The 22523-nt window shown below is 43.1% G+C and overlaps 1 protein-coding gene across 1 annotated transcript in view; it reads right to left on the bottom strand.

Moving 5' to 3' along the window:
- Positions 1-4848, bottom strand: part of LOC125957295 (acetyl-coenzyme A synthetase) — an 8620-nt gene extending 3772 nt beyond the window's left edge. The window contains exon 1 of the mRNA XM_049689902.1: positions 3701-4848. Coding sequence (XP_049545859.1) covers positions 3701-4011 — 311 coding nt within the window. The 5' untranslated portion in view covers positions 4012-4848. The remainder of the gene's footprint in view (positions 1-3700) is intronic.
- Between the last annotated feature and the right edge of the window lie 17675 nt (positions 4849-22523).

Raw genomic sequence — 22523 nt, forward strand, 5'->3', positions numbered from 1 at the left:
GTAATGCGTAGCAGGCTCTGTTGGATATGCTTCCAAGCTGGTCACGTTCTAGTGGATACAAGGAGCCTTTACGGGTCGCTAACAGTTGCTCACGGTATCATCCAAGTAAACGCAGTGTTTAAACGAATGGTAACGCAGTGTCTCGCTGAGCGCTGTTCTTGTGCTACCTGAGGGACGTTTAATTAACCATTAACAAACGGCAATGCTAATTGCTGTCGAAGCATAACTGCCAGCTTGTGGTAAGTGGTTCTCAGTCATATATGGCCACCGTCGCAGTCGTTAAAAATGTTCCAAAAAAAAGTTGTTCATGCACCAACGACCTCCCTAAAGTACGGCCACATAGTTAAAAATGGATTTTTGGAAACGTCGATTTCGCCATCCGGCGGTGAATGGGACGCGCGCGCAACGCGAAACTGTAACTACTACTCACCCCGCTCACCTGCACCCTAACGAGCAAAACAATACCCATAATCCATTGTAGGATTTTGCCAAATCCCCTCTCTCCTTCTACTAAGCCGCAATATTATTAAGGTCGAAGTAGCAGCGTGGATGGATTGCTGGTCACAAATCACCGCCGTCGCCGTCGCCGTCGCCGTCGCCGTCGCCAACACTTGACCACGGTCGGATGATTTAACAATTAATAGATAATGGGACAGATAACGCGGACCGTAGCTGGACACTGATTGAAAGGCAAAACGAAGAGAAGTGGAAAACGAAGACAAATTGGTCGTTATCACGTAACGCCGCCGACACGCTCGGCAGTTCGGTTGGTCATATTGGTCATTGTGCATCGTTTCACATCCAGCGCGCACACGCTAAGATGGCACGTCGATAGTGAAGCGAATCGTGCTCTTAACATTCGCTCTTACGCGAGAACTTTAAATTCGCATGCCACACGTGCTTCATCTCGTTGGACTCCGCAGTCCATGTGGCGGGGTTTATGTCGCCAAACAACTCCTTGCAATCCATAATAATACCGGAACAGCGTTTCACGGAGCTGTACGTGATGACATAGCATCAGCTTGCCCAAGGGCAAAGGCTTAATAGCATCTTCTTCCAGGCTCCGGAGCACACATTCTTCCAGCCTTGGTCATGCTGTATCCTTGGTCATGCGGCTGACGTTATCAGTGGCCTCCAGCGTGGCCTTGCATCTTCAGTCACGTGCTTTTCATTTGCATTACAGAGCGCTACTCGGAGAAGACGACGACGACACTCGCTGTCAGCAGAGTGCCGATGGCGGTAAGTTGAGAAGACAAGGGTACACTCGAGTTGTCCAGAGTACTCCCATGCGCCATGTTTTTCTATTTCAATTTGTTTTTGCTCCATAAACTCTCGAGTGCTCGAGTGACACAGCATTTCCGGTGGCTAGAGAGGACGCCAATTTTTTGTGGAACCACCAGCCATTGACATGAGACTCAAAATACACACTTTGGGGTGTCACGGCGCAGCTCGGGGACACACTTTAAATCATCGCGCGCTTCCAATCGAACGTCAAACGGCAATCGACGGCGCCTCGGCTTGAGTGTGACGTAAATGTGCTCGATATGATGCCACCTGCAGACGCGGAACAGTGAGTTTACGCGAAGAGACGTACTGCAAACAGACACGGATCCGTCACGCAGAACGGAGCAGGTGGAGGAAGAGGAGTACGAGAAGGAGGAGAGGTCGCAAATTGGCTGACGGCGTGCAAAACGAATAATCGACCAAGGGAGTCTGTGTTAGGAAGTTAGCATCTTCAATCTCCACTTTGCAGACGGCAAGAGATGAGAAGAGTGTTACTCCCCAAGCCTGGCCAACTAATGACGTCGTGGAATGTATGATCGAATGTCGAGGGGGCTTACAGGGTGCGAGGGTAAGAGAAGCGAAGTGTGTTTGATACAATATTTACACATCAACTGCTGCTGCTGCTGCTGCTCGGCTTCTGTCCTACTCGTATTAACAACGTTCAGGAATATGAATAATGGACGCGCGTGTATACGTACCGGCATTGACGCAATCCACGCGATTAGAGAGAGGTATATGGCCCCGCTCGCAAATGGATATGCGATTCTAGGTGCAGCATAACTGCGAGACATTAAAACGTGCCTGCGAAGGTCGCCATTCCCTTCCCGTTATCACGATTCTAGTGACAGATTAAAACAATAAAAAAAAATAGTCGTGCATAGCAGTCACCAATCACCTGTTGCATGCTGGTGAATGTGCGCTGGCTAGGAAGCAACCTTGGTCACAATGCCCTCCAATGAGCGTGTCGCTGCACCCACATCCGATCAAATGCAGGACAAGAGAATCGAAGGTAGGTTTGCTGCAATCGAGAAGCTTGATAACCTTCTCTGGAAAACGGAACTGATCTATTTTTAAACTATCCCCCCTCGTCGTCTGTCCTTCATTCCCTCTCAGATTGACAAGACATTCTCTTCTCGAGCGAGAAGCTGGAAATGCTATGCTTCCTTCGGGAGGGTGTTGTTTGGAGAACTACAGCGCACGGAATGCTCACGTAACCAGCGGGTCAATCGCGCTGTTACAATGAGCTGCGGATAGTGACACAACACACACACACACACACGCACGAACGTATGTGTTGGATTTGAACTTTTGCACCATCCGTAGCAAGCGATTCAAATCGCAATCGCTTGCTTTGATTGCGCCCTAGAAACGAACTGCAGGTCGGCGACCAACCGTGCGCCGTATCCCCGTAGCTCATCCGAAGCGATGGTATCGAAAGTCCGGCCAAACGATTACCACCGCGGACGTAGTTGGGCCACGGCGAACGGTGTTGGGTGCGCTTAACCTCCACGGTGCCGCAGGCGAATTAAATCGACCTGAATTAACACCATCGTCGTTTTTCGTTCCTTCAATTATTCATTTCCACAGCGCCACTTCCACAGGGCCTGCTACTACTACTACTAGTGGCAAGCTGGCAAGGCGCAGAAGGTTGCCATTACCCTGTCACTTTGTAGGGGAATGTCCGTATCCACCGTAACTGCAGCTACGGTTCTAACCGACACCCCATACCCAACCTCTAAGCGCAATTGAACAGGTAGGTTTGATTCTAAAACATCGAAAAAGCTGGAGCAGGTCGTTTTTGTGGCGAAGGCGATACTCGCGTCATGCATCAATCTCATCCGGAGGTTCTAGTTGCGGCCGCTGGCTGCCCCTCAAAATTTCGACTGTGTGTGGGAAACCCAAAAAATCAATGGAACAAATTGACGTAAGCCACAGCACGCCACTTCCACCGAACGTGTTCCTGCTGCTTCTGCTGCTCCTGTCTGACCTTCAACCGTTCCAGGCGTCCTCTCAGCTGTGCACGAGTGCCGCAAACCGTGTGGCGCATCCTTGCGGCCACAGGAACAAAAGGCACCGCCACCGGAGAGCCTTGGGGTTGTTTCCATGAAGTGGATTTTGATATGCATTTCTCTCCCTTTCGCCTCGCCTTCGATACTCTCCCCAGATTAGTATCGCTCTCCCTGTCTCTTCCACTGCTTCGATCTCACTCTCTCTCTCTTCTTCTCTCTCTTCCTCGCTCTCTCTTTCTTTCTCTGAATCATGGAGGATAGAAGTGTGTGGAGAATGCAAGAAGCACGAAAGCCTTGCGCTTCCTGGTTACATAATTTTCACAAAAAGCTAGTAACTGGAGAAGCTGATGTGATCTAGTGGGGCTCTTGGGCCCCTCCCCATTTTCCATCGCCTGTTCCATCCTTACCAGTAGTAGGCCACGGTGTCACCGAGCCCGTTCTTCACGTTGCGATCCAGCAAGTTGTAGCAAATGTTGGTCGACGCACCTTCCATCCACTTGACAAAGATCGGTCCCTTGGTGACGTCGAAGTTGTAGGAAAAGAAGTTCTTCGGATCGTACGGCGTCTCCCAGTGGAACTGTTTCGCCACGTTCGCCCAGAACTGGCCCGGATTGTCCAGCGACTGCTGGTGGAACTCCTGGTACTGCTCCATGCTGTTAATGTACGCCTTGTCCGCGACATCCGGGTGCGGATTAAAGATTTGCGGTTCCGACGGCATTTTGCGGCCTGTATCGAATTAGTGTATTGAATCACCAGAAACGCGAACTCAGTGTTCAAACACACGGCGCGACGGCACCACGGCACTATTACTGAAGTGCTACAAACACACACACACGCGCACACACGCAGAACCGATGGTCACCACGCACTTCCTAGCGACACACGCACGCACGCACAAACACACACACACACACAGTGGGGTTGGGAGGAAAATGAATGTTTTCGTTGTTTTTGTTCCGTCCAACGCACGATGGACGCCACGATGGAGGCGCCTCTGCACACCTTAATGCTGCTGCTGCTGCTGCTGCTGCTGCTGATGGTGTTACTGCTGTTCCTGCCACTACTGGCTGCTACTCCGGCGGGAAACGTTGTCACTCCGACGGCCGATTCGAGACTCTTCGGTGCGAGAACTTCGTCGACGACGGATAGCTCCTCGCGTGCGCAGCGTGGCAGTCGAACTCACTCTCTCTTACTCGCACTACTACCGCGCGCTACTATTCGCACACGAGAGAGTCGCGCCACTTTTGTCGAGAACACAAATCTCCCAACGTGCTCTTCACGTTGTCGTCGTCGTCGTCGTCTTCGTTGTGTTCCACCTGAGAACGAAGGCGAATTTCTTCAGGGGGACTCCTCACTTGGCTATCTCACGCTGGAGTCGACGATGATCGGACCAGAATCGGTGGGGACGCACAAGACAATCGCGCCACAGCAAATCATACGATACGCGCGCGCTAGCTGCCAATGGGGATGACGATGAGACCGTCGTCGTCTCGGGCGAACGTTTCGTAGAAATGAGTGTTGCTAGGGCCGGTGGTGAGTCGTTATAAGCACGCCGCGGGAGCGCACTTCTCTCGCGGGCCAACGGGGAGCACACACTCGCGGGCACGCAAACACATTTCAATCGCATGATGATGATGCGTGTAGTATCTCGCGTGGCGTTGCTTTGTTTGGTTTATTTTGAGGTTCGTGTTCTCGCTCACCCGCGCGTTCTCTCTCTCTCTCTCTCTCTCTCTTCCTCGCGCGACGGATGTGAGCTCTTTATCTCTCTCTCTATCTGTTCAATTTTGCAATACCACTTTCCAGCACCTCCGTAACCTTGGGAAAGTGTATCGCTTCTGGTTCCGAACTGCAATCCTTGCACAACCTTCCCTTACCGCCACCCCCCCCCCCACCTCCACCACCTCCTTCATCCGGCTGATACGAAGCACGGAAGAGACGGGATGCAAATTAGTATACCCTTTTGCTGTTGCCGTTTTATAGCATGTTGGGGAATCGCGTTTTGCGTCAAAATTGGCAATGGTAACGTGATTGTTGAAACGGAAACAGCACGCTAACGTACTACTTTGCAGGAGGATTGCAAAATATGCTGACCGGGCCAGCGCTACTGTATTGCCTGTACTTTTCCAAGCTAATCCATCGAACTCGACGGAAACAGTAACAACGCAGTTTTATAATTATCTGTTGACATATCACCAGTAGCGGCTGCTATCGCACCCCTCATCAGCTCAGATCGGATGTTTCACTCGCGTTACTCATCGACGCAAAGGTGTCCGATAAGTTCCGTCCGAAATGGGTTCTGTGGTGGCAGCAGAGTGCCCTCTCTCTCTCAAATACACACGCACACAGGAGAGTGTGCGCGGACAGCTCGTGAAACAATTGTCAACCACCGGTCGTGTCTCGGTGTTGCCGGATTTCGACGAAATTCGGTCAAATTGCGTTCGGTCGACCTTAGCGCCCTTTGCGGCCTCACATTCGTCACCGCGGCGAACCGTGTGTCGCGATCTCACGGTGACACACCTGTCGCTGCGTTTGTTGCGATAAGAAAACGCTTTCTTTGCCAACAACGGACAACTGGCCCGGTCTCGATTAGACAAAAGTCTCACCTTTCGGATGCCGCCGACGGCTGACGAAAGATTTCGTCATTTTAAGCGATGAACTTTGCACGTTTGCCATTCCTTGTTCCAGCAATAGACGATGATTGCATTCGATTTGATACCCTAGAGTCAGCGAATTGTGATGGATAAGGATAATGCGACACCTCTGACCAATGCTGAAGTCGAAACAGATGATCATGAACCGATCGCAAACCGTCTAACCCTTCAAAAGATCCCACGAACCCACGAACGTCCTACATCCCACGCACGGCAAGCATGGTACGATGCCTGGTACCGGTTCCGCTTTACACGTTCCGGTCCCTACGTGAGTGTGCGCGGCGTGGTCCGGCGTATCGTCCGATTATGCTGCACCAATGAGCGTGCGAATGGCGGCGTCCCTTCTATTACTCGCACCCCGCCCGGTGATGCCGGTATATGCAACGTGCTCAACCCTGCTATGCTACCGCGTCCGTTTGACTGTCTGCGTGTATTTGTGTGTCTGCGAGATGGCCCCCGCTTCAATTAAACACACGAAAACGCTACCGAAAACGCTGATGACGTATCACTGACGATCGTCTGGGATGGTGGTTGATGCGAACGGGCATGATCGTGGCGAGCCGCCTGATTAAGTGACTTGAATTGTACCGGCCACTCAGCTGACTGGCGGGCCACGGTGACCTTGGCAATCACCATCGCCGCTTCCTATCGCACTTCAGTCGAGAGGTGTGTCCCCGTCCGTTCCGTTACACGCTCTGACGTGATGATGGTGATGATGATGATGTGCATGCATCGCGTTGCTGACATTATGCGAACAGATCATCATCGTGTCGTGTCGCTCCAGTCAGTGAGGTCAAAATGGCATACAGAGAAGATTGCTAGTATCACTAGCAGCAGCCCAGCGGCAGCAATCGCCAGTGAGCAGCAGAACCACACCTGACCTTACCTCGTGCCATTTAGGCGACTTTCACTATCGAACGCGTGTCATGTTTCACTCCCAAAAGTGGCCTCAAACGAAGGGAACAATCGTACGTTTGTAAGCAGAGCATTGTTGCTAACGCGAATAAAGACGGAACGGAACCAATTCTAGATTTTTTTTTTTATTAAGCGGGGTTCAATATATTTGTTTGTTTCATAATTATTTTTATCAACACTCATTGTGCGCTTCATTTATTAGGCATCGTAATTTATTAGGTTAGGTTGATAATTTTTTAAATAAACTTGCAATACTCAAATGGGATATTATTATTTTTTCAATTATTGAGAATTGAAAAAATAATAATATCCAAAAGGCAAATAAATGACACTAGATAGCTGCAAGGATACCGCACGCATGTCCAACAGGCACCTGGCAATCAAACAGCTTATCGCACTGGTGTGAACTGGCGCAGTAGCAAAGGTCAGCCACCGTGACACGTGGTCAGGAAGATACGTGACGCAGGGAAGCTTTAACATAAATTGCAGATCCATTTGCACGCGGGGTCGGGGTATATAAGGAGTGCCATTGAAGGCGGCGCAAGGTATTCTCGTGGTCGCATTAAACAGCCCTACTGACCGATCAAAATGAAGTGGATTTGTGTGTTGTTCATGATTGTGGCGATGTTTGCTGCTGGTACTTTGGGTAATATAAGCTACACGATTCGGTGCTACACAATATTATAACATAGTTGTTCTTTCGCTTGTTAGGATCCGAGGCAACTAAGCCAAACGTGCAGCAGAAAGACTCGGCACGGTACTGTTCCGAGGGTTTTGAATGGGATGGTAGCAGCTGCATGCAGCGCCAAAGTAAACCCGAATCCTGTGGCTGCGGTGGTGTTTGAGCACCGAAGGCATCCGGCATTGCCATGAAATTGTGAAGAATAAAAAACAAACTACAAAACTAACTTCAAAAATGCTTATTTGTTGTCGTACTTTAAGAGACAAGTTAAGAGAAACAATCGGACGCTTCAGATGGTAAAATGTTTGAGCATGATGATGAAGTATTGTTCAACATAAGAAACACTGTTACTATACTATATTAAATTTTAAATTGTCCGTAGTTTTCACAATTTCAACTATGATTACCATATCTAACAATAAGATCGTTTTTATTGTGATTAATTCAAAATATGCTCTGTGCTTATTATAAAAGACGACCAAAAAAAGGTCCCCAATAGTGTGGTATTTAAATAAATGTTTCTCAGATGGAACATATCGTTTCCGATTTTCCCCACGGTGTGTTGACAGCCTGTGGGTCAATTGCTGATTAATTTAACTGGTACTATGTTGTACACTGTTCACGTGCATAACAAACACATTTTTCTGTATTTGTACAAGTTGTATTTTATGACAAACATGCATCAAAGACACACGTGTAACTGAAACACATTGAGTGAGTGTGGTATGTGATACAAACGACCGAAGCAGTGTCTATGTGTGTTTTAGCAACAGGCACGTTTTATTTAGACCCAGTGTGCGTCAAATAAAAAAAAATCCGAAGCAATAATCTGCTCACCGCTAGTTCCCTTCCAACTGCTCATTAGCTGCATATGGTGCAACAGATAAACTATCAAATGTTGCCTATAAAAGCGATGAACCGACCCTATGCCAGTGTATATTATTGTTCACATTTGTTGAGGGAACGAGTGCTACGATTGTTAGACAATGAAACTAATCATATGTGTTTTACTTGTACTGTATGCGCTAAACGTAGCTGCAGGTAAATAAAGTTGAAATGCTGGGAGATCATAATTAGTTTTCGATTGTTATAATTTTACTTAAACCCGTTGTATCGTGTGCAGAGAAAGAGCATCATCCTAACTGCGCGACATGCTTGCTGTGTCATACGGAATGTGAAACCGTTCCCTGTGTCCAGAGACCGTGCTGCGCCTGTAAACCAAAATTAGAGGGCCGCGAATGCCCGAAAGGATTCACGTGGAATGGACGATTGTGTGTACAGGACTACTCCAGTCAAATACATACTGATGATTACTGCTGTTGTGAGAAACAACAACAGCAGCAGCAGCAGCAGCAGCAGCAGCAGACAAAGGAATGTATTCTAATGGGATGATTTAAACAGCAAGATGTGCAAATAAAAACATCAGTTATCTGTTCAACAATATTTACACCAAACGCATTTATACGTTTACGATATTTGAACTACAGTGTAAAATGCTATCTCATTGATTTGGTAGACTATTCTTAGTTCTCAGCTGTTCTTTCGTTTGCTTATTCGCTTCAAAGCACTAGATGGGATGTGCTTTTAAACTATTGAAATAACTATTGAAACTTTGAGCACTTTATGATCCGTTTGGAGGTATGATTGGTTAATCGATGTCTTACTATGTTAATTAGTCACGATAAAACATTATTAAAACGGAATGGTTTATTTAACATTACATGCGAAGATCATCAATCTTCTGCTTCTGTGCTTCTGAATGCTACTAAATCTCATTCTGCATCGATGTTTTGCTAGGGTATGTGATTGTATCGAATACTCGTATTTTGGGGTTTTAGAAACCGTGCTTTTTTATTTATTCGAAAATACGATCTCGTTCATTCTGCATAGTTGTCAATGTAATGAAAATCTCGGTGATGAAATATTGCTGCATCTAGTAGTAGTGCGATTGAATATGGTTGCAGGTACACTGCCTGTGGCCACAACGCTTGCACGGTACCGGATGGATCTTGCAAGGCTCCTTGCATGGTGGCTTAGGCGTGGGGTAGTAGCACTTGACGCATGTAGGCACTCCGCATGTGACTGGCTTTGTGACATGCTCAGGACATGGTGGCTTAGGCGTGGGGTTGTAGCATGGCGGCTTAGGCGTGGGGTGGTTGCATGGTGGCTTCGGCGTAAGGTTGTAGCATGGTGGCTTGTGTGCCGGAACGTAGCACTGCTTACAAGCCGGCTTACCACATGATTTATGGTACTCCACTCCAAAAGCAACTAGAAATAATAGAGAAACATGAAATGGTTAGATTTGCAGGAACGATGGATCGGTAAATATGCTGCATGGGGTGCTCCTTACCTGCTACTACTGCGCCAACGAGAAGAACAGTGAAGATGAGCTTCATGGTGCGACTGATTTCAATGAGCTTGAATTGTTTACTTACTCTACAAATATACACTCGGCTATATATATGATCGTAAAAGTACATGATCAGACATACCATAAAAACATGTAATCGTTAATCAAACACGTGTTGAAGCGTATCTTCCAAGCCACAAGGAAACAGCACGTGTTTCATTTCTACGTACAGAGCGAGGATGAGCGATGTGGTTTGTCTTAACAATTATGCTCCATGCTATTCACTACATGAGGGATAAAAACTATTCTATTATTTGGAAGAGGTCCTTTGTGTTGTTGACATGTTGAAAGGGAAAAATGTTTTGCCTGAATATTGATCAATGATGCAGTATCGAAGCAGATTGTCGGGAAACGGAAATGATATCATTTTCAATTTTCAAGTAAATATTCCGGTATCGTTTTTCATCAATTTTCATCACATTTCTGTTGTTTTATAATTATGTACGGTATGAAATAGTCATACACTTATTTCATTGTTGAGTCGGATGCGATTGTTTGCTAGTAGAACGAAAAGCTTTGTGTAAACATTGTGGTCTTCATGCTAGCATCGTATTACTATTGTTCCGATATCAATATTTACACGTGCTTTGGCACGTGACCCCAGAATACATGCCACGCATCATTTCAAGACGATCATTGCACTATCCACTTGATATAAATACAGCAACGAGCGATTGCAAGAAGCAGTAATTCAATTGACTTCTTCAGCTCCAAAGTAAGGATATCCCTTGAGACCGTTAATCATCCCAGAATGAAGTCGCTATTTGCAGTTGTCCTGTTTGTTGCTTGCGCCTCTCAGGTGTACTCGGGTAAGTTGGAAATCCTTTCAGCTAGTCACTTTACATTCAAATAAACATACCTTTCAACATACATTTCATCTTCAGCATGCACCAGCCGCCTTGTAGCCTACCAAGTTCCGTCTACCGTGCATCATTACGAGTATGTCGAGAATTCTGTACCAAGCGTCAAGCATCTTCAGCCGCTCATCACCATCCCGGCCTGCGGATGCAAGACACACACCCCCAGCCTGTATCCGTGCCCATACAGGCGTCATGGTCCGTATGTCTAGTTCCCTCGGAGACATAAACAGCCAAATGAACGTGAAAATCATCGAATAATAAATTGTTACACATACCCTGAAAAGATTTCCCTGTTTTTTTTTCACATTAGTTGTTTTATTCCTTTACAGTTATACATTTCTCTAAGTTTTTACTAGCTGATTCACCCGATTTCATACTGGTATACGGTTTGATATGATATGGTAAAAAGCGAATTTCATAATTAAGCTGGTTAAATAATCGATACAATGAATCACTAACTTTAGAACTTCATAGATTAGGGTAGGGGAAAGAGAACGGTTTTATTACGTACCTTGTACATCCCACCAATCGAATTTGTAAGATTAAGGATTGTTTTTGCTTGTGGTGTGAGTTAAGATGGATTGAGCCATCGACCCTTTTTCAACACCATTGCTATAATTCTGTACAAAGCAAAAATTTATCACTCTTTGTTATTATTTTGTTAAATATTTTTCATACCAAATAATAGTCTACCAAACCTTAACACCAAACATGAAAGGTAGAATCTATCAAAGGAGTTTTTGAACCGATAAGCATATTATTGTATACTTTTTAAAATAAATCATATTTACTAGACCAAAGCAACCTAACGGTTAGAGAATCACAATGGGTAGTTCCAATGTCTTCTAAAACCATCTGAACTTTCAACAACAGTGATCGTAATAATAATTACTAAATTTATATTCCAGGTCTCTATAATAACTGTTGCAACGTTCACTATCGTGATCGCTATGTTCTTCCAACGTTCGCTGTCGAGACTCAAGACATTTTCTTTATTCGGATATTTATACACCTCGTTATTGCAATCGATCATATAAGATATATGGTGACTATCATAAACAACATAAGGATAATATGATTCATATAATTTTCTTCAAATAGTATCAATCCTAAAGAGATTTGTTCCAACTTTGTTTCATTTTCTACATTCATTCAGAATCAAATGCTTCATCGCTGAAAAAATGATCGCTTTTTATTTCCTTTGTGTGAAATTTCTCAATTCATGTTTTGGTAACAACTTATTGGGGAAAGATTTTCACATGTCGAATGCCGAATTCACGTATCTGGACAATATTAAACATACGGACCATGACGCCTGTATGGGCACGGATACAGGCTGGGGGTGTGTGTCTTGCATCCGCAGGCCGGGATGGTGATGAGCGGCTGAAGATGCTTGATGCTTGGTACAGAATTCTCGACATACTCGTAATGATGCACGGTAGACGGAACTTGGTAGGCTACAAGGCGGCTGGTGCATGCTGAAGATGAAATGTATGTTGAAAGGTATGTTTATTTGAATGTAAAGTGACTAGCTGAAAGGATTTCCAACTTACCCGAGTACACCTGAGAGGCGCAAGCAACAAACAGGACAACTGCAAATAGCGACTTCATTCTGGGTTGATTAACGGTGTCAAGGGATATCCTTACTTTGGAGCTGAAGAAGTCGATTGAATTACTGGTTCTTGCAATCGCTCGTTGCTGTATTTATATCAAGTGGATAATGCAATGATCGTCTTGAAATAATGCATGGCATGTATTCTGGGGTCACGTGCCAAAGCACGTGTAAATATTGATATCGGAACAATAGTAATACGATGCTAGCATGAAGACCACAATGTTTACACAAAGCTTTTCGTTCTACTAGCAAACAATCGCATCCGACTCAACAATGAAATAAGTGTACGACTATTTCATACCGTACATAATTATAAAACAACAGAAATGTGATGAAAATTGATGAAAAACGATACCGGAATATTTACTTGAAAATTGAAAATGATATCATTTCCGTTTCCCGACAATCTGCTTCGATACTGCATCATTGATCAATATTCAGGCAAAACATTTTTCCCTTTCAACATGTCAACAACACAAAGGACCTCTTCCAAATAATAGAATAGTTTTTATCCCTCATGTAGTGAATAGCATGGAGCATAATTGTTAAGACAAACCACTTCGCTCATCCTCGCTCTGTACGTAGAAATGAAACACGTGCTGTTTCCTTGTGGCTTGGAAGATACGCTTCAACACGTGTTTGATTAACGATTACATGTTTTTATGGTATGTCTGATCATGTACTTTTACGATCATATATATAGCCGAGTGTATATTTGTAGAGTAAGTAAACAATTCAAGCTCATTGAAATCAGTCGCACCATGAAGCTCATCTTCACTGTTCTTCTCGTTGGCGCAGTAGTAGCAGGTAAGGAGCACCCCATGCAGCATATTTACCGATCCATCGTTCCTGCAAATCTAACCATTTCATGTTTCTCTATTATTTCTAGTTGCTTTTGGAGTGGAGTACCACAAACCATGTGGTAAGCCGGATTGTAAGCAGTGCTACGTTCCGGCACACAAGCCACCATGCTACAACCCTACGCCGAAGCCACCATGCAACCACCCCACGCCTAAGCCGCCATGCTACAACCCCACGCCTAAGCCACCATGTCCTGAGCATGTCACAAAGCCAGTCACATGCGGAGTGCCTACATGCGTCAAGTGCTACTACCCCACGCCTAAGCCACCATGCAAGGAGCCTTGCAAGATCCATCCGGTACCGTGCAAGCGTTGTGGCCACAGGCAGTGTACCTGCAACCATATTCAATCGCACTACTACTAGATGCAGCAATATTTCATCACAGAGATTTTCGTTACATTGACTACTATGCAGAATAAAGGGAACCTTATAAAACCACAACATACTATTTCAGAGTATTTAAGTAACTGCACTCTTACCTAGAATCAGTTTCATGATAATTGAATGTATATTAGAATCGCTAGGAAAGGAGAAGCATAGTTTGCTGTTAATTGCGACAAAAAACATACATAAATTTGCCTTTGTTATTATTGATAATATTATTTTTGCTCCTTTTATTCAAGCTCCTTTAAATTGCCGACGGACAAACGCTAGTAAAATTTTAGAGAATAATTCGATTTCAAGGAATGTATTTATTGGATAGCGCACATTTTTTAATCGCTTAGTCAAGTATTACAAAGACTTGTTCAGTTGTAGTGAGGATCGGCTTGATTGAATTGATGATGATCTTTCAATGGACGTAGTGGCGGCAGTGCGAATGATGCGAGTGGTGGTGGTGCGGGTGGTGCGCATGATGGTGGTGCTGGTGGTGCGCGTGGTGATGGTGCGGGTGGTGCGCGTGGTGGTGGTGCGAGTAGTGGTGGTTCAGGTGGTGCGGGTAGTGCGAGTGGTGCGAGTGGTGCGAGTGGTGCTGGTGATGCGGGTGATGCGGATGTGCGCAAGATGCGCAGTGTCGTACTACGGTAGGATGGTAATCCTTCGCTAGATGGTGGTGTGGGTGCAAAACAGCTACCGTATCATGCGTAGAATAGGCATGAACAACCGCTCCTTTTCCTAGGAATATAATAAAAATTATAAAAATGTGCAAACAAATCTACTAAAACAATGATTCGATAATACTAACCATAAACGCACGACGAGTATGCTTGGGAGGCACACGCCACCAGGAGAACCAGAGCTAGCATCGTCTTCATAGCTATGCTGTTGATTTTGACTTGCGACGTTGGGAGATGCTTTATGTTTCAACGACAGGTGCTTACTTGCTTTTGAAGACCACTTACAGCGGTATTTATACGAAAACATTCGCCGTGTAGCAGTGGCCGGAAAAAAAACTTATGTGCTTGATTGTAGCAAATAGCTATGCTTTTTCATCAACTGTATTTCTACAAACTAAATAACTTCAGACAGCTGATAGCTTTGCCGGGTGTGATAAAAGCGAGCGAGCGAAAAGCGACCGGCGATTCACGTACGTAAACAATTTAGCCTTTTGCTTGATTGTAGCATTCTCTACCGGGTTATACAAAGTGCGAGTCAAATGGATGGTCCATCAGTTTCGTTGAAGGAATATTTTTGGCTAGCAAAAGTTTAATTGAATGTGACATTTCGACAGCTTTCAGGTTTGAATGTGTTTTCTTGTATGTTTTTGCATGACGTTAACGGCAGTTACTAACCCTCGGACATTGTCTACCAAATGCCATTACATATTTCAGTCAATTGATTGATCCCCTAAAGATATGGTAAATATCTCAGCGAGGTCCGCAGGAAATTAGCCTGAAAAATACGATCGCACACTGTCATTCTCTCTAGTTAGCAGCAGACATTAGGCATCCAACATTATTTTCGACTAGTCTGGCAGGCACATGCTCCCGTAGCGCAAATGTAAAATTCTGAAAGCCCTACTGCAAACAGTATCGCCAAAGTGCTGAACAAGGGCCAAGAAAAAAACAGTTACAGTCTCAAAATGTAATTTGTAAAGACATAACAAAAGTTAATAAATTAATATTGAAGAAAAGCGATTAAATTACAAGATTGTATTTTCTTTGTTTTATCTATAACACAACCCTACTTATTATGCTGACTATTTTTATTCATTATTTATTTGTTGTTTCATTTCCAAAAACAGTTATGCAATTTACGGTATGATTCGATTGTAGCCGCAAGTTGGTAGAATCGTTTACCAAATACCACACACGTGGCTCACCGATGTAAGTGTATTTCCTGTTTGTTTGTGAATATCAAAACGTGGATGCATCATCCTAAGTCAACAGTGAACCATTATATTTGACCAAAAATTACAGTAGCCTAGTACCTAGCTGTTGCGGACACGTGCATCTTTTAGACGAAATAGGCTTTATCACGCATTAAATGATTTTTTTTTTAACATATATAATGACGGGCGAGCCGTATGTTTAATGCATTAAATGATTAAAGGTCGAGAAAAATTTTGTTCGTAAAATTTATATTCGTAACGTACATGCGTATATAAAGCCATACAACCAGAGACTAATTCAAGAGAGTTCAACGAACACTTGGCAGCATGAAGCTCGTCATCAGAGTTTTTCTCGTAGCGGCAACTGTAGCAGGTACTATACATCGTCATGTGCTTCTTAACGTATGTTTTATTTCTAACTCTAAAATGACCTTGTTTGATCTTTCGAAGTCGCGCTTGCATCTTGCTTGGAAAATTGTGGAGAAAATTCGTGTAAGAAGTGCTTTATTGCCACACATAAGCCATCATACCCGCAGCCATGCAAGATAGTCAAGGAGGATTGTCCCAAAGGATATTCTTGGAACGGATACTTTTGTATCCCGGTCTGCTGGTGTAAATATCGTTCACGAGTTGATCATTCCAGTCCTCGCCACCACTTTAGAAGTCGAGCTTACTCATACAAAGTCCAAACGAAGGGCTGCGATCGTTGTGTTGGCACGACCTGCACTTCCAAGACCCCCAACACGCCGTGTGCTGATTGCTCTTCTGCGGTCTGCACTTGCAAGAAACAGGAGAAACCGTGTCATTGCTGTGTCAGTTCGATTTGTTCTTGTAAGACTTCTAAAAAGGCGTGTCATCAATATGCTACTCGTATCTGCAACTGCAAGGGTGTAAGGAAACCTTGTCATCGATGTGCCTGGCCAAATTGTACTTGTAAAATCTCTAAAAAGCCGTGTCAGCATTTTACTAGCCCGATCTGCAGCTGTAAGCATTTAAAGAAACCGTGTCACCGATGTGCTAGTTCGATCTGCACTTGCACTGCTCGCTACTATCATTAATGACCGTGGTAATAATAATATGTTCTGCTCCCCTACTATGTATACGAATTCAATCGATAATAGTTGTACAAATGCTTTGCATACAATTCTAGCATACTAATGCTTACTTCAAATCATTTGGCGATTATTATACTTAAAAACAAATAATAGCTTAAATAATAGCTCCTTATGTATGCAAAAAAAAACAAATAATACCTATAATGCTATCATGGTATAGCACCTCACCCTTTATGGAGGAATCGAAAAAATGGGTAGGTGACAAAAGAGCAGAAAGTAGTTGAAAAGGATAGCCAGTACTTTGAATGACTAGTTGCAATAGAATTTTGATAAATAAAGGATTGAATTTTATAAAAAAAAAACTGCGGATTACGATTCATATTCCTTATAAAAATGTTTGAATGAATTACTCGTATGTTGTGGTTTTAGAAGCCGTTTTCATTTATTTATTCGAAAATACGATCGTGTCCATTTTACCTTACAAATAAACCTTATAAATAAAACAAAGAAAATACAATCTTGTAATTTAATCGTTTTTCATCAATATTAATTTGTTTACTTTTGTCATGTCTTTACAAATTACAAATTGAGACTGTAACTGTTTTTTTCTTGGCTCTTGCTCAGCACTTTGGCGATACTGTTTGCAGTAGGGCTTCTCAGAATTTCACATATGCGCTACGGGAGCATGTGCCTGCCAGACTAGACGAAAATAATTTTGGATGCCTAATGTCTGCTGCTAACTAGAGAGAATAACAGTGTGCGATCGTATTTTTAAGGCTAATTTCCTGCGGACCTCGCTGAGATATTTACCATATCTTTAGGGGATCAATCAATTGACTGAAATATGTAATGGCATTTGGTAGACAATGTCCGAGGGTTAGTAACTGCCGTTAACGTCATGCAAAAACATACAAGAAAACACATTCAAACCTGAAAGCTGTCGAAATGTCACATTCAATTAAACTTTTGCTAGCCAAAAATATTCCTTCAACGAAACTGATGGACCATCCATTTGACTCGCACTTTGTATAACCCGGTAGAGAATGCTACAATCAAGCAAAAGGCTAAATTGTTTACGTACGTGAATCGCCGGTCGCTTTTCGCTCGCTCGCTTTTATCACACCCGGCAAAGCTATCAGCTGTCTGAAGTTATTTAGTTTGTAGAAATACAGTTGATGAAAAAGCATAGCTATTTGCTACAATCAAGCACATAAGTTTTTTTTCCGGCCACTGCTACACGGCGAATGTTTTCGTATAAATACCGCTGTAAGTGGTCTTCAAAAGCAAGTAAGCACCTGTCGTTGAAACATAAAGCATCTCCCAACGTCGCAAGTCAAAATCAACAGCATAGCTATGAAGACGATGCTAGCTCTGGTTCTCCTGGTGGCGTGTGCCTCCCAAGCATACTCGTCGTGCGTTTATGGTTAGTATTATCGAATCATTGTTTTAGTAGATTTGTTTGCACATTTTTATAATTTTTATTATATTCCTAGGAAAAGGAGCGGTTGTTCATGCCTATTCTACGCATGATACGGTAGCTGTTTTGCACCCACACCACCATCTAGCGAAGGATTACCATCCTACCGTAGTACGACACTGCGCATCTTGCGCACATCCGCATCACCCGCATCACCAGCACCACTCGCACCACTCGCACCACTCGCACTACCCGCACCACCTGAACCACCACTACTCGCACCACCACCACGCGCACCACCCGCACCATCACCACGCGCACCACCAGCACCACCATCATGCGCACCACCCGCACCACCACCACTCGCATCATTCGCACTGCCGCCACTACGTCCATTGAAAGATCATCATCAATTCAATCAAGCCGATCCTCACTACAACTGAACAAGTCTTTGTAATACTTGACTAAGCGATTAAAAAATGTGCGCTATCCAATAAATACATTCCTTGAAATCGAATTATTCTCTAAAATTTTACTAGCGTTTGTCCGTCGGCAATTTAAAGGAGCTTGAATAAAAGGAGCAAAAATAATATTATCAATAATAACAAAGGCAAATTTATGTATGTTTTTTGTCGCAATTAACAGCAAACTATGCTTCTCCTTTCCTAGCGATTCTAATATACATTCAATTATCATGAAACTGATTCTAGGTAAGAGTGCAGTTACTTAAATACTCTGAAATAGTATGTTGTGGTTTTATAAGGTTCCCTTTATTCTGCATAGTAGTCAATGTAACGAAAATCTCTGTGATGAAATATTGCTGCATCTAGTAGTAGTGCGATTGAATATGGTTGCAGGTACACTGCCTGTGGCCACAACGCTTGCACGGTACCGGATGGATCTTGCAAGGCTCCTTGCATGGTGGCTTAGGCGTGGGGTAGTAGCACTTGACGCATGTAGGCACTCCGCATGTGACTGGCTTTGTGACATGCTCAGGACATGGTGGCTTAGGCGTGGGGTTGTAGCATGGCGGCTTAGGCGTGGGGTGGTTGCATGGTGGCTTCGGCGTAGGGTTGTAGCATGGTGGCTTGTGTGCCGGAACGTAGCACTGCTTACAAGCCGGCTTACCACATGGTTTATGGTACTCCACTCCAAAAGCAACTAGAAATAATAGAGAAACATGAAATGGTTAGATTTGCAGGAACGACGGATCGGTAAATATGCATGGGGTGCTCCTTACCTGCTACTACTGCGCCAACGAGAAGAACAGTGAAGATGAGCTTCATGGTGCGACTGATTTCAATGAGCTTGAATTGTTTACTTACTCTACAAATATACACTCGGCTATATATATGATCGTAAAAGTACATGATCAGACATACCAGAAAAACATGTAATCGTTAATCAAACACGTGTTGAAGCGTATCTTCCAAGACACAAGGAAACAGCACGTGTTTCATTTCTACGTACAGAGCGAGGATGAGCGAAGTGGTTTGTCTTAACAATTATGCTCCACACTATTCACTACATGAGGGATAAAAACTATTCTATTATTTGGAAGAGATTCTTTGTGTTGTTGACATATTGAAAGGGAAAAATGTTTTGCCTGAATATTGATCAATGATGCAGTATCGAAGCAGATTGTCGGGAAACGGAAATGATATCATTTTCAATTTTCAAGTAAATATTCCGGTATCGTTTTTCATCAATTTTCATCACATTTCTATTGTTTTATAATTATGTACGGTGTGAAATAGTCATACACTTATTTCATTGTTGAGTCGGATGCGATTGTTTGCTAGTAGAACGAAAAGCTTTGTGTAAACATTGTGGTCTTCATGCTAGCATCGTATTACCATTGTTCCGATATCAATATTTACACGTGCTTAGGCACGTGACCTCAGAATACATGCCATGCATTATTTCAAGACGATCATTGCATTATCCACTTGATATAAATACAGCAACGAGCGATTGCAAGAAGCAGTAATTCAATCGACTTCTTCAGCTCCAAAGTAAGGATATCCCTTGACACCGTTAATCAACCCAGAATGAAGTCGCTATTTGCAGTTGTTCTGTTTGTTGCTTGCGCTTCTCAGGTGTACTCGGGTAAGTTGGAAATCCTTTCAGCTAAACACTTTACTTTCAATTAAACATACCTTTCAACATACATTTCATCTTCAGCATGCACCAGCCGCCTTGTAGCCTACCAAGTACCGTCTACCGTGCATCATTACGAGTATGTCGAGAATTCTGTACCAAGCGTCAAGCATCTTCAGCCGCTCATCACCATCCCGGCCTGCGGATGCAAGACACACACCCCCAGCCTGTATCCGTGCCCATACAGGCGTCATGGTCCGTATGTCTAGATTTTACTCGTTCATGAACATCTGAATGAATGTGAAAAGCATCCCACAATAAATCCAATCAGTCGCTTTACGGAACACTAACGTATTTGTGTATTGCTTCGCATTATGTCTCATGTTTTTCCCAAAATGAAGAATCGTTTAAGAAGTTTTCATAAACCAAATAAAATCAATTGGAGAAAAACTGACAAAGGTTAAGTCGTTTGAAAAATCACGCGTCATACTCATTGTATCTCGTAACTTTGACACGGTCTTCCCAAAACCAACGATTTCATAATCGATGTTGATCTTTGCAGGCTGGTGGACCGAAAAAATATTTACCTTTTGAACACTTCTTTTTCAAGGTAACTTCGTAAAGTTTTCTTCAAATATATTGCAGCCTTCTTCAACATAAAAGTTCTATCGAAATTGCCAAATTTTAAATTACAAAAATTTGTACCGTTTTTCCTCGAGAAACTTCTTATCGAATAAGAAAAAAAATGCCTCTTAAAAAATTTTATAATAAAATCTACTAATTCAAAATAATATCAATCTATTCATAAGTATAATAGACACCGTTAAACCGTTTTATACAAACAAAGCCTGCCGGGAATGATACCATGGCATTATTTTTTATGGTTTTTGTTTCAAACGGTGTCGTACTATTCTTGTAAAGTATTATTCTAATATGGCATTTGCATAATAAAAGATCTGATGGTTTCGTAAAAAAACTCTAATGTGAGAATTGTGTTGGCCCGAATTAATTTAGTCAATCCATTTAATTTCATCATCTGAATGGTTTCTAAATTTTATTGTTTAAGGATTTGAGATAGGTATTAGACAATGACATTCGATTAACAATACTTAAATGGAAATTTTGAGAAGTTGCAAAAATGATCTTACTTACTTACTTAACAAGTGCTATAACAAACTCGCGGTCAAAACCCTGGATGTAGAAATATTCTAGAATCGATCGTTCTACTTACAACATTATTGGATACAGACATTCAACAATAAATGTAAATAACCTAATAAAACATGAAACTTTATATGATTAATCCTACACGTGCACTGTATCACCCGCTACAATATGCTGCAATCCAGCGAGGGACACAATTGTTTATGTTCGTAAATCGCTTGTCTTTCGTCGCACTCAGTCAAAGTTACCTGCCGTTGCATGGAGTTGTTTAATTTGTAGCAATCCCGTTGATAAAATAGTATAACTATTTGCTACAATCAAGCTCATTCTGCGATTCCTGCCAGTACTTCACCATGAATGTTTTCGTATAAATACCACTGTAAGTGGTCTTCAAAAACAAGTCAGCACCTGTCGTTGAAACATAAAGCATCTCCCAACGTCGCAAGTCAAAATCAACAGCATAACTATGAAGACGATGCTAGCTCTGGTTCTCCTGGTGGCGTGTGCCTCCCAAGCATACTCGTCGTGCGTTTATGGTTAGTATTATCGAATCATTGTTTTAATATTTGTTTGCACATTTTTATAATTTTCATTATATTTCTAGGAAAAGGAGCAATTGTTCATTCAACCTATCCTGCTCATACGCATTCTGTGGCCCAAGTATTGCACCCACACCACCATCTATTGAAGGCTTACCATCCTACCGTAGTACGACATTGCACTTGCGGTTCTTGTGATGGCTGCCAGTATAAGAAGCCATCTTGTGTAGAATCAGGACACCATTATCCCGTCGTTCATCCCGTTCATCCCGTCGTTCATCATCCCGTGGTTCATTATCCCGTGGTTCATCATCCCGTGGTTCATCATCCCGTCGGTCATCATACCGTCGTTCATCACCCCGTCCATCATCACTCTTGCACCCATTGAAAGATCATTTCCAATTAACCGATTCTGACTCCAACGAAACGCGCCTATGTAATTTTCTACAAATTATATGAAAACCAATAAAAAACACTGCTTCAAAACGAATTATGTTCCAATATTTCATATACTGCAACGTATTTCGGTGCGTATTAACGTATTTTCTGTACATTCTTAGTTATGTTATTAAAAATCGAGAAACAAGATTAATAGGTTTTTAAAAAACAATTACTTATAAATAACACATCTTTTTCTATTTGTAAACTGCACAGGCACTTTCGTTTTGTGACAGCATTTAAATTTTAATTTG

This window comes from Anopheles darlingi, chromosome 3 (genome assembly GCF_943734745.1).
Source record: "Anopheles darlingi chromosome 3, idAnoDarlMG_H_01, whole genome shotgun sequence".
In the NCBI taxonomy this organism is placed as follows: Eukaryota; Metazoa; Arthropoda; class Insecta; order Diptera; family Culicidae; genus Anopheles; species Anopheles darlingi.